At 39.7% G+C, this 13,833-nt stretch overlaps 1 protein-coding gene across 1 annotated transcript; it reads left to right on the top strand.

Annotated features, from left to right (window-relative positions):
• Nucleotides 1-466: 466 nt before the first annotated feature.
• Nucleotides 467-2,373, top strand: LOC148019203 (uncharacterized). Its single transcript, XM_087701132.1, has one exon. It carries the CDS (start codon nucleotides 567-569, stop codon nucleotides 1,626-1,628), a length of 1,062 nt encoding a protein of 353 aa, XP_087557258.1. The 5' UTR covers nucleotides 467-566; the 3' UTR covers nucleotides 1,629-2,373.
• Nucleotides 2,374-13,833: the final 11,460 nt, after the last annotated feature.

Raw genomic sequence — 13,833 nt, 5'->3', positions numbered from 1 at the left:
GCACATACAAAAGGACAATGTTGTCTCTCCCTTCTCACAAGCACTTATGGGTAGGAGCCACTAAAGTTTAAACAATCAAGGCACAAAGAGTTATTGGCCAAGCATATGAAAAATATCACAATCACAAAATAGTATATTATTCTTTCAATAATCTTAAATTCAGATCTGGACGCTTATTGGGCAAATGCATTTGGTGTGGGGCCCAGACGGGATGCTTTGCGGCGGACGAGACACGTGTGCAGGCGAAAAATTTGTGGCTGGCCGCGGAAATTGCAACACGTTGCGCGATATGAGTGGCCGGAAGGGACAGGTGTCGGTAAGTGAGTGGGTGAGGCCGAGGCAGCGCTAATCCGGATGAAAAGTCAAAGTTCGGACAGGGGGCCAAGTACGCTGTGCGGCTCGACTTCATAAGGAGCGTCTCGCAGGACAGAGGAAGCTCGAATCGACTGTACAAAGCAAAGCCTCTCTCGCCCTCACACACACACACTCTCTCTCCCCCTCTCTCTCTCTCTCTCTCTCTCTCTCTCTCTCTCACCCCAGCCCCCCCAAACCCGGCGGCTGTACCAATGACTCAGTTCGGATTACCCTGCTCCATGCTTGATTTTGTCCCCAAACATGCCCTCTCAACAGACTTGGCTTCCCATTACAGCTCCTCTGACAGCTCTCCCTCCCTCAATTCCCCTCTACTCATTGATTCCTCTTGCCTGCCCCTGCCTACCACCCCCCTCTCTAACGCCTCCTCCTCCCCTTCCATCATCCCCTCAGCCTCATACATAACCTCAACCCCATCCATCGGTTCTGCTCCACCCCTGCAGCAACTCAATATAATGCTTCCACCTGACTATATTCACCCCCCCTTCCCCTCCCATCACCCCTTCCTCTCCCCCACACCCCAGCCCTCTGGCTGCCGCACCAGCCTCGCCCCCCAGGCTGTCCTCATGAAACATGCCTCCCGCGCCTCACCCCTCAAGCTCTTCCGCGGTGTCCGTCAGCGGCATTGGGGCAAATGGGTCGCTGAAATCCGCCTCCCCCGGAACAGGACTCGCCTGTGGCTCGGCACTTTCGACACTGCAGAGGAAGCCGCCGCTGCCTACGACAGAGCCGCTTACAAGCTCAGAGGTGACCGGGCGCGCCTCAACTTCCCCTCCCTCCTTTTCCACCCCTCGAAGTCCATGTTGACTGACTCTGTATTGGCCTGCTTGGATGCCAAGATTGAGGCTGTGGTGGCAGAGCAGGCTTTAAAGGCTTCCAAATTCAAGAACGCTGGAAAGGCAGCAGGCAGAGCCCATGACGATAATTCCCCGTGTGCCATGGATGCTGTTAAACATGCAGATCAGATGAGCGAAGACACAACAGATGATTGGACCATCAATCCAATGCTTAGTGCCATCAAACCCACCGATGCATCATCAATGACTGATGATTTCGGATCTATTGAATCACCGTCATCTGAGGAAGGGGACACTAGACTCCGCAGTTTTCCAGAGGATGTTCAAGACTTGGGGTGGGAGCCTTCCTCATGTTCTTTTATGTCAGCACCCAGTGTGGATATGGAGAGTATTTGGACTATGGTGGACGCTTGGCAAAGAAACTGCTGCAGCAGCACCTTGCAAGAAGAGTGCAGATAAGGCAAGCGACGCACGGATCGATGCCTCAACCAGGGTGGAGAATCAACATCAACAATATCAGCAATTTTGCCTGTGTCTGGGATTTGGGTGATTTGCTGATGCTATGCATCATACAGGCAGAAGTAATCTCTTCAGAGTTTGCATTTGCATGCGAATGCATGAATCCAGTATATATGGTCATTAACAATGTGTATGTGTAGGTGGCACACAAATGCGTTCTACTACACGACCACATGCTAGTGCAGATTCCAATAAGACAGCCACATCAGCCATATCAGCTTAGGGCATATAGGATACCCCCAACTGACAGTCTCCTGAAAGGCTGCTAAAAAAGTCAGGACATGGTTTTTTTAATCCTCTTGTCCTGCCTCTTACCTTGGAACCTCTTCCCATACCCTAGATAGGCAAACCTATTCTCAGCTAGACTAGTAAGCTTGCAGCAGCAGCACATTCACTTCCCCATTTGGAAGTTGTATGATTGACTTTAGGAAGTCCCCACATTGTCAGTTCCAGTGTTTTTGAAAACCACAAGTCAGCAGAGCAAATACAACTTACAACATCCAGTTTGTAACATATCTAAACAAAAGATGAGACCACACTCATTACTTGAAACTTCCCCTTGAGCTGTCACACCCAGTAATAAATGGCGAGCACAAAATGACTGCCATGCCATGTAAATGAAATTATGACAAAACTTATAAATACAATGTGTTTGCCAAAGTGATTGTAAATTGCAATATGATTTTGTAATAAAGAAACCTCTTTGCACAAGTGGTCGTGTGGTACATGTCATTACCTAATGGATGTGACCAAGGATTTGCTTGCAAGGATCAACCTTAATGTATTGTCGCTTTTCTTGAGTTGTGGGGATGATGTTAAAGGGCCAATATTTCGCTATGCAATGCCTCATCCCATTGAGTTTGTCCAAACTTTGTCAATATATCAAGAGTAGCTTTGCCTTGAGAGGCTTGACAAACTTGCTTTGTGGATTGCAATCACTTTAGTGCCATGATGAAAGGCATGAGACCCATTCAAGTTATATGGAAAAGGAGTTCCATTAAAATACGTGATGGTTATGATGTGCTAACCGAGATAGAGTGGATGGGAATGGCTTTCACTAAGAGACATTTGTTCACAAATGAGATTTAAATTAGTGAATAATATGGAGATCAGGTTCAATGGGGGTAAGACAAGAAAACCCCTTGGCAAAACATGAGGTATGGATTTTATAATCACCATTAAGATGCACTTTGCAACAATAAATAATCTATTGTTCTTACATACCATTGTGGGGTTAACACTAGATTTAAAGTTAAGAATTGAGGTAGGGAAGGTTTGCTCTTTAAGCAAACATATATTGGAATATGTTAATAACCAAAGATATTTATAGCATAGTGGGAGTAGCCCAAGTTAGAAGTATTTACAGCCTAGTGGGAGTGGCCCAACTTAGAGATTTAGCCTTTGTGATCACATTCTTGTTCTGAATAATGGGCTTTCTTAGCCACGTGGTATCCAACAAAACATTTAGAGGCTTCCTTCTACCAGAAGATGCATCTAAAGTAGTCTTGGAGACTAGGGTGCTTCTTAGCTATTTTTTGTGAGGACTTGATGACATCTTCAATTTCTTCATTGGTTCAACTTTACCTTGAAACTCCAAGTGATTCTTCTATTTTCTTCATAAAATGACAGTATTCTTAATTTTAGCCATTTGTAACCATAAATCATACCTCAATCCATAAAACTCGTTGAAGTTCCCCCCTAGAACATAGTAGAATGTCTTTTAAGCCAAGTATTCCAAAGAAAATGACCTCTCAAAATGTTCCAGAGAAGGGGGGAGATGCCATTAGCTTCCCATAACAACAAGTTTTTCCAAGTGAGTGGGAGGGATAAAGGCTTGAGCTAAAGCTTTATGCAAGATCTAAAGGACTTTATGGTTGGGTTTAGCAAGTCAAAAAGAGATGCCAATAGATTTAGGGGCCCTATTATACACAGAGCATACTCCATCACCCATGCCTATTTGCATGGCCTTCTCATTAATCCAAATACTCTTGTGAAGAGTGAGACATAAGGGAGGAGATCTCGAAGGAAGGAAGTCATTCCAAACTCGATGCAATATGTGTGTGACAATTGGTTAGCATTCAAATCAATACCCAATCCCTTATTCAAGTTGGAAATTACGACTTGATCTAGGATCAAATTTTTGTTGAATAATCCCAAGTGTCCCCCCACATTTCGATCCCTTTCTTGTTAAGACTGTCCCACCCCCCCCCCCCCCCCCCCCCCGTCTTTTGGGTCTTCCTGAGCAAGGAACAAAAGATAAAGGTCACTCATATGGGGCCATGGGAGTAGTTGGTCATGTCAAATGTAGGGGGCTTTCTTAGCATCAATTGAGGCTCCAAACTTAGTTGAAGCAAGCATCTTTAGGGGTGAATTCGTAGCTACTAAACACATCATCACGTTCAGAGGTTTGTATAAGAAAGCTAATAAGAGAATTGCTTTGAGAGGATTTGTTGAGTCATCATACTAGATTTATGCCACTGGAGCTTCGGCTAGGAGGTTAGAGGATCATCCCAAGGCAGTGGCAATGCATGAGATGGCTGTAGGTAGGTGAATGATGACCCACTATAATCGGTGTTACAAGCTCAAGGGTGTGTGTTGGGGGGGGCAGATATTATGATAGAGACTAAAGTCATCTTACTGATAATCATAGAAGCCTTGATACGAGATAATCTTCTAGTATCTTTAGTGGCTTGAAGCCAAGAATCCTCAAATAGGCTAGCTAGCATCCTAAGATACATCTCATTTCTAACTAAGCAAATCATTGCTATCTTCATCCTCTACCCATGCATCTTTGTTGGGGGCCTTCACAATCTTAAAGGGCACTATTCTCATTTCTTTCAATGTTTGTGGATTATTGAAAGCCCTTGTAATAATTAATATTTTAGTCTCAAACATATAATATAAATTTAACACTACATTGAAGATTAGAAGAATACTGAATTTTCTTCACTTTTCCAACTAAGTTGTGTGGCATAGCTTTTTCAAGCTTCGAACACCTGACATTATGGGAAATATGGACTCAAAAAGGACATCATAAGAGATTGATTAGTAATCTTTAATCTTGGATTAGTCCCTCTTCAATCTCTTCAATGGTCATCATTGTATGTCTTTTTGTCCCTTGGCCCCTCTACATCCCCAAGCTCCACCTACTTTTTGTGGTGGACCCTGGGGGGGGGGGGGGGGGGGGGGGGGGGGTGGGGTTGGGCAGGGGGATTCTCTCTTTCTAGCCTTTTTCATTCTCTAAGATGGAACCAACACTCTTCCAAAAGTGCCACAATAGCAACTCGAATTTATTTTTGCCCCAAAAATGAATTTTTTTAAATTTTCACAATAATGGGTTTCGTTTTCTCAAAAGGTACCCAATCACCACCACTCTTCTAAAAGTGCCACATTAAGAACTCGGATTTTTCTTTTTGCCCCAAAAAATGACTTTTTCTAAATTTTCACAAAAAGTAGGTTTCTTTTTTTCAAAAGGTACCCAATCATATTGCAAGTTGTAATACTCACTTTCTATACACTTTTTTACATTAAATGCCTTCCAAATTAGTTTATATTTTTTATTACCTACACATCTGGTACCTAGGACCCTATAGAGGTAGATACATATCTACTTTATGCTCCACTACTCCTCTTAAGTGCCACATTAATAGGGTAGACTAATTATGACCCCAAAATTGACTTTTTTTCTCCCCTCTCAAAACATGATCTTTTCCATCTCTAATGGTGCATAACCATATTATATATGTATCTAAGCATTTCTCATTCTCTCTTTTGCCTCTAACCCTTCTAAATCAATATTATATTGAAAACTCAATCTATTGCATTTGCTCTCCTGCCTTGGATTTCCTAGTGGAACCACTTAGGGACATAAGCAATCATAAGAGGAATGTGGATTTTTCACATGTTCTTCTAGATGGAGAGTATTGCTCTATTATGAAGTCTCATTATAGTAAGTGTGGCGGCCTAGATGCAATAATTGTTTTCCAGTATCATTTAGAGAAAAAGAAAATGATTGATCTTTAGATAGATGGTTCCTTGTATCCTAATGACCCTAGCAAAAGGCTATATCCACCTTTCAATTTCATTCTTTGTTGCTTACCTTTGTTGGGAATGGTGAATGGTCTGCTAAGCTATTACAAACACTAAGGTGAAAATATTCATATCCATCAATATTATCAATCAATGTTATATAGGACTCATCAATCTTTGTTACAATCCCAAGATTCTTTAAATGTATTGCAAAAAGCCCTATAAGATCAAGAAATCAAAGTGCAAAAGCTTGAAGAATAATTGAAGCAGTGTAAAGACAAGGGAAAATATATTGCAAATGACATGTAAAGAAATTCAACCTTGGAGGTGGAGAATGCAAATCACTATTGGAGCAAATGGAGAAGGCTAACTATATTGCATAGCAAAGTTGCAAAGTTGCAAAGGTGCAAGCAAACTCCCATGGCTTATAAGGAAAGGAAACATCGATTACTACCAATGGTATCACTATCCTTGAATGGTGGAGCACAAAAAAGATGTGTGCAAGCATTAAGGTTCATCATCATTTTCTACTAAAAAACCATCTAAATTTAGTATATTCTCTAAAAATGTCTCTTTTTAAACAGAACTTTTTCAATGATGCTAGAGGGCAAGGTGAGGTTTAGCAAATGGTGCTTCTAAAGGTGTTCTTAAAGCGCGAGCATCTAATTAGAATTTTGAGACATCCTCAACATCAAGCCCTCCACCTTACTACTTTAACTAAGGTTCTTATGTATATTTTTGATAGTTTATCTATGGAAAAAGTTCAAATAGCATGTGATATAGCAAGGGCTAGTCGACAAGGCTATGAGGCCATATGCATTATATTAGCAAATGCATTAGCTCGTGATTTTTCCTCATATATTTCAACTTAGAGCTATAAGATAAGTACAAAATATACCCATTGCTAATTTAGTAGGAGAATATTTTTCTATCACTGACAAAATGGAAGTGGAGGGAACTAAAGCTGGAAAGATTTCTTATGACTATGATAACTTCAATAATATTTATATTAACATGGTCAAGTTGCAATGTGCCATGGCTCATTTCTTACAAGGTGAAATGTTTGGAAGGTATATACTTGTACTAATATAATATTATGGATTCAATATAGTACACTTATTTCTACTTAGTTTATGGCAACTATATTTATCAAGTGTTGTTTCAACCTTGGAGTTTGTTTTATCAAGCTTGACGAATCGCAAATCATAAAGAGATGCAAGTTGGAGAAGGGGGTTTTACATTGATTAATTACACCATGGCCTATGCATTGATTAATTAGTATGCAATTAGAAAAGAAAATTTGGTGGCTACTAGCAGTAGCTAAAGTACCTAAGGGGTCCATAACGTTCTCTCTTGGATCTTCCAAGAAACTCATATTTGAATATAATTCCCAAGTAAATACATTGTAGAAGCTCTACGTGGAAGGAGTGAGGAAATTCAATGTTAATTGGGACTTAAGCAGTGATCTCACAACTCTAAAGTATATATCTAATGGTGGCACTAAGGCATCAACATAATTACATTGTCCATTTTGCATGAAAACAAAAACTTCTTTTGGGGCCATGGAAGGGAGCAATAGAAATGTGCCACTAAATAGGTTATATTGCTAGATTTCCAATTAACATTGAGCATATCCATTTTTGCACTTTACATTGCCCCTTGCATATATTTGACAAGTTGTTGAAGTTGCATGTCAATTATGCATATACAATGAACCTCCCTCTAGATCTGAAGTGGCTATTGAGAAAGTCGAGGAGTTATTAAATTCATTAGGTGTACATGGATGCAAGGTTAATATTAAAAAGGAATAGAAAATGTCAGGTCTAACTTATAACATAGCACCAAAAAATATCAATGAGTGGGACAAAGGCAATTGAGCAATACAATGAGCAAGTCATCGAAGTTAAAGTAAGAGCTATAGAAAGATTTATGCAAATGCAGTACAAATTTAGAAAGAGACCCTAGTATTAAGAATGCTTGTGGCATTCTTTTGATAACTTAGTGTGTATAATGCTACAACTTTCATCAACTTGTTTCACTCAAGTTGAAGTTCATATAGTAATCAAAGCTCATTATCGGGCCCATGGTGCGTATTACAAGAATACATTCAATGGAGTTCCATGGAGGTGATCATCTCAAGAAAAGCTAACTTGTAGAAATGTTTACTAATTAAACATCTCTACTATGTTGCATGTAATAAGGAAAGATGATGAAACACATCTGTAGTGAATATACATGCAACATAATGCATGACAAGGCCAAGAGAATGGTCAAAATGGACACATATATAAAATCGTGTGTGAACCCCTCTTAAATCCTAATACTAGGTTTTGTATAAATAGAGCTCCTTTAGTTTATTTTTTACTTCATACTTTCTATTGTTGTCTTCTCTTCTCCTCTTCTAATCCACCTCATGGCTCACACCAAGTAAATTGTGCGATAACATCCACTACCAAGCCAAGGGCAAGAGCAAGTATTCACATGTCCTCCGTGGCAAGGCAAAGAGATCCCCAATTTTAGCCAAACGAAAATTGATTCTGCATGCAAGGGCTTGCACTAAAGGCTATCTAGGAAGTCAAAGAAGCATATCTCGTTGCCCTTTTTGAGAATGCACATCTATGTGCAATTCATGGCAAATAGGTGAGCATCATGTAGAGAAACATGCAATTAGCTAGAAGGATAAGAGGGCAAAGAGATTACGATGCCAAGGGCCTCGATTTTTTGTAATACACAATGCAACGCAATATGCTCTGTAAACTTCAATATGTTATGAAAAACCATTCCTTTTTATTCTACCTTGAGTATCTCATACTGTATTTTTGTATGATGGTGTAATTATTAAATTTGCAATGTCAATTGAAAACTCAATGATTAAGTAGAATAAGCACTCATTTATTAAGGTGGCCGGTCACTTAGCCTTTTTCCTTTGTTGAACAAGAACTTAGCATACGTCATCCAATCGATGAAGTATAAGCAAAACTTATTAAAATTTGTAGTGAAAAAAAATTATTGTTTAACAAGTGAGATCGCTTAGTTTTGTCATAAATCCAAAAAAATGAAAAAAAAATGTCAAATTAGCTTCTCAAGATACCCTAGATACTATGGTGCATGAATGGGTAGGATGGCACAATAAGAGTTTTTTCCACTACAAAATTTTGATCATATTTTTTCATCTTTCATACTTTGAAAATATTAATACATGTACCATGTAACATTGATTCGTAAAAGAATTCGATATTATGATAGTTGAACACAAAAAATAGATAGATTGTAAGAAAAATATCTTTGTATTATAGTGGAGAGTATAAGGGGCTTTTTTTAACAAGACTTTACTTGAAACCCACGGCTCAATGTAAGTTTTAGGCCATTTTTAGGTGCTTGATTTTCTCGTGGACCTACTTGTGTCTCTTCTTGGCCCCTAACACAACAAACCAACCTTGATACTCTCTTGAATCGATACCTAGCTAGCCCCCATAGCTTTTCCAATGCCCATGGCTTGTAGTACCCTTCTATGTAGGCATACGCCAAATACATGCTTCACCAACTCCTTCTTAGCAAGAATTATCTTATACACATTTAGGGTGATGGTGGAAGCACATATCACATTTGACAAGGCCTTCAAGATAGAGAGTTGAGCTCACCTGTCTATAGCATGGAAAATGTCTAAGTCACTAGTGGGGATTCGGCCAATGTAGCACCCTATCAAGGCATCCTTTCCAAACACCCGATCCTTCTGGCAACTTCTAAAGTCATTGATGCCAAGCACAGCCTACATTAATATAAACTTAGCTCAAAATAGTATGCATAGTGAAACAAAATGTTAGATGGAATATTGATACACTTACTTTCTACTTAGCATTGGTAGTAACCTCCAAGGGTTTAGTTAAGTCTATACTTGACTTAGACTTGTCAATTTAGGGGGTGTGCTACTCTTCTAAGGGAACATGTTCTGCCACCAAGCAAGCTTGCACTACTTCAAATTCTTGGTTGTCAACTATGGCATGCTCCACCAATTCAATGGCATCTCCAAGAGTTATGCACCCTCTCTACATCTTCAAGATTTGGATTGATGTACTCTATAGGCAGATCATTAGACATGAGGGTGAATTCATTGGCAATTGCCAAGATTTACAACACCTCATCCTCCATCACTTCAAAACATTTCTCCACATGCTTTGTCATTGATGAAGACTCCGCTCATGCTATCTATGCAACAATTTGCATCAATGGTAGTAGCTAGTGTGTCCTGCTCACTTGAGCCACTCCTCATGGTGTTGTTCACAACAACTATGGCTCTATTGACCATAAGATTTAGAGCTTTTATCTCTTCTACATCCTTTGTTTCCTCTCTAGCATTGTCCATTGATGAAGGCTTTGGGTCAAGGACATCTTTCGGTAATCCTCCCACATGCTCTTTAGCAATCACTATGACTGTAGGGGGTCTTCACCTTCATTGAGTAACAAACATAGATGGTTGCCCAAGAGAGGTATTCAGTGCCATGTTGATCAATTTCATATTTCTTCGCCTAACAAGGAGTGAGGTGCTTAAAGTAGGTGGGGGTAAGATTTGCATAGAAATGACCTAGTTGTTTGCAAAATGTTTCTATGCCATTGATGTACTTTAAGAGATTGTGGACATCTAGGTATGTATTCATGTACTCGATAGGGTACTACATGCTTGGACCATGCACTGTCGAAGGGTTTTTTTTTGAAAGGTCGTATCCATCGAGGATCCGAGATAGAAGGAAGTAGAGATAGGAGATGAAAGAGAAGAAAAACAATATACAAGAGGTAAACACGATAAAGACAAAACACAATGAATCAAATCAATATGTATTGATAGAACCTGAAATTCCTTGTTTGGCACTACTCATAAGCAATCTCCAAGCATTAGATATCCTAGAGCTCCCTCATAGACCAAAAACGTGGATCAAACAAGAGCTTCCTCTCTGCTACTCAGAACCCAAATTTCATGGCTTCGTTGGCTCTGAAAGGGGGGTAAAACCCCAAGACACCTGATCCAGAACCTCCCAGCTCTCTCCTTCTTCTTCTTCTAGTTCAAAGTGTTGTTTGCTGCCTTTCGATTGCGATCGCGACACACGCGATTTCACCCATCTTTATTTTTCATGAAAAATCCCAAAATTGGCTGAAAAAGTAACTTGCTTTTTACATGCCACCCTCTTCTAGAAGTTTTTCTAGCTTTTTAGGATATTTACAATAAATAATATAAAAAATAAGCTAAAATTATCCAAAAATCTAGTGTTTTTGAACCATCCATGCCATAGACGCTAGCACTAATGACTCAAATCACATTAACTCTCTAGATAAATAAGAAATCCAAATGATGATGCACTCTTAAAGTTTTTCACACTATGTCCACATAGTGGCATAACACCCACCCCCTCTAAACTTGCACATCCTCCGGTATGTGCCACTGATGCACCACCTGGATCAAACACCCATAATGTCAACTTTCCACTTATCATGCATATAAGAAAGAATTCCCCTAGATCATAGATCAAAATACTTAGCATCTGCATAACTCTTGAGCCATACCTAGTACCCCCTCTATGGTCATAAGGCCTTGGGTGCATATCACATACTAGAGGCTGTTGAATCTCCATATACATGCTATCAATGCACCCATCAACAAATACACAGCAATATGCATGCTCTTTCAAAGTCCATCGCATGGGAAGTTTCTTTTGATAAACTTTTATCTCCACATCCAACATAAACTTAGCCTCACTTACATTCAACACATTCTCACCATCACTGAAAATAGTGAAGTAGTCCATATCTTGAAGCATCTTAGAGTCGCCTATCAAGGCCTTTGATAAAGCATCTGAAACATTTTCCAGCTGTTGTGAAGCATTACATCTTAACATCTTGTAAAGGCATATCCTCGAGTTCATGAGTTGTCTCATAAACAATAACATTATCATCCTGAAAATCATGTGCATCCAACAAGTTACCAATCTCCCTTTGAATCTCTTCATCAAGTAAAATATGATCTTCATAAACCTCTTCAGATGAATTAAAAAAATCTATAGATGCAACGGTTGACTCTTCCACTACATGATCTTCCATGGTATTCATGGTTGTCTCAATATCAAACTGTAGCTTATATCCCAGTTGTTTTCCCTCTTGGTTGTGGCTATCCTCTTTTTGCTCCTACCCAATCTCTTCCATAACATACTCGGGAGGTGGCTGATTTATAGCTTTAGGCAAATCCACACTTCTTCTTGTCACTTCCTTAGATATCCATACATTATCTTTATCTCTTTTATGTTTCTCTTCCATAAGTACATCCGTGCTTTGCCCTTTTTCTAAATATGCATCTACTAAATATGCATTTATTGGTGATTTCTAATCAGTTATGTCACCAATTTCTTGCCTTGTATGAGATATTTCACTATCAATAACTTTTCTCTTTTCAGTTGCATGCAAAGCATGTGTCCATATTGTAGCCTTTGGACCCAACCATCAGTTGGCAAGGCATTCTGTCCAACTATACACCAAAAGTAGAAGCATGTATAGCCACATAAGCATTTTGGACAACCAAGTCTTCCAACAACTTCTGCATACCTCCCTTTCCAAAATTCAAAGCAAGAGGCGATCCCGTTTCTTGTGCATGGATCTTGCCATCTTTCCAAAAGATGAGTTGTCGTGGCCAAGGCCTCCTAATAGGCAGCACAATCCTTTCTCTCATGCTACAAACTATCACACCACATACATATTTTTTTCCTGGTTTAGGGGCTGCTACTTGCCCCCTTTCCTCTTGTTCTTTGTCCTCCAATTTTGCGGCCTTCAACTGAAGATCCCGCATGCCTTTGACCAATTCATCTAATACATCTTTCTCCTTAACACTGGGAATAATAGCAGGTATAGTTACAGGGTTAGCCACAAAAGTGGGTGGCTTACTGGATACATCAACTATTTTTCCCGTAATAGTGGGTAAGCTAGAGACCTGCAATCTTTCTCTTCTTCTATGCTTTTTTACAAGTGCAATAACAACTTCCTTGACATGTCTCCACTCTGTTTTAAGACCTGCCTCTGTAGTCTGATCCTCTAGCAAATCATCAAGCTCAAATCGACTTGCAAGAGCTTGTTGTTCTGCAAGATCTAACTGCTCAAATCGACTTCCAAATTCTCTTAACAATTCTGTAGCCACAAGACCCTTATTGGGTTGTAAAACCCACTCCTGAAAAGTCTTGCGTGTAATCAAACTGGTGTCTTCAATGTAAAATTCTTCCCTGAGTGTCTTCTTGAAAGCTACCCAGTCAGCATCCCATATATACAATTCAATAATTCGCACTTTCAGTTTATGTACACTAATCTGAACAAAATACTGGCTCCATGCAAGTTGAGCCATCCCAAAGAATTACATCTTTTGAGCATAGGTATGTACACATGCAGATACATTCCTGGCATTGAATAACTTCATCTCACACTCAACTGCTTGCAAAGCATTCATCACAATAGTCTTTGTTTGAGCAGAAGTCTGCATCACTTGTTGTTGTTGATGTACCTGCATAAGCATATTCATATTCTGCACTAATTGCTGCAAAACATCACTAGAATTTGTGCTCAAAGGTTCTCCCATCTTGTCTTTCCTTCTAACATCCTTTCACATCAGGTTCTCCAATGTCGGAGGGGTTTTTATCAAAAGGTTGTATCCACCAGGGATCAGAGATATAGAAGTTTTGACTTCTAGAGTTTTTTTTTTTAACTTTTTCTAAGAATAGGTTAACATTACACCCCTCCTAGGTGAGTGCCAGTCTCACCACACTTTGAGACTTAGTAGGTAGAATTATGTGGGCCAATGTTGATGAGTAATGAAGAGGATGCTAATGGGAGTCAAGAAGGGAGCTAATGCAGGTCTTGGCTTATCATTGTGGTAGAGGGTATGAGGGCTACTTATCCTAGTGTATCTCATAAATGAGGGGAGGTAGAAAGTAAGGGCCAATAATATCATTGATATCTGCTATCATCTCCACATTATGAGCCTACAATCAAAAAGTTGTGCATGCCCTAGGGGGTATGGCTACCTTATTGTGCTATGAGGTTTTGTGCTCATGAGAATACAACTAAGAGATGGGTTGATGTGGGTTGA

This window comes from Lygodium microphyllum, chromosome 20, assembly GCF_053477565.2.
Source record: "Lygodium microphyllum isolate KBCC chromosome 20, Lygodium_microphyllum_v1.1.10, whole genome shotgun sequence".
Taxonomy (NCBI): domain Eukaryota; kingdom Viridiplantae; phylum Streptophyta; class Polypodiopsida; order Schizaeales; family Lygodiaceae; genus Lygodium; species Lygodium microphyllum.
Note: the sequence above shows the minus strand (reverse complement) of the source record. Positions and strands in the feature narration are given on the sequence as shown.

What these genes read in the sequence shown, in the direction of transcription:
- LOC148019203 (XM_087701132.1), top strand. Translation starts at nt 567, where the DNA reads ATGACTCAGTTCGGATTACCCTGCTCCATGCTTGATTTTGTCCCCAAA.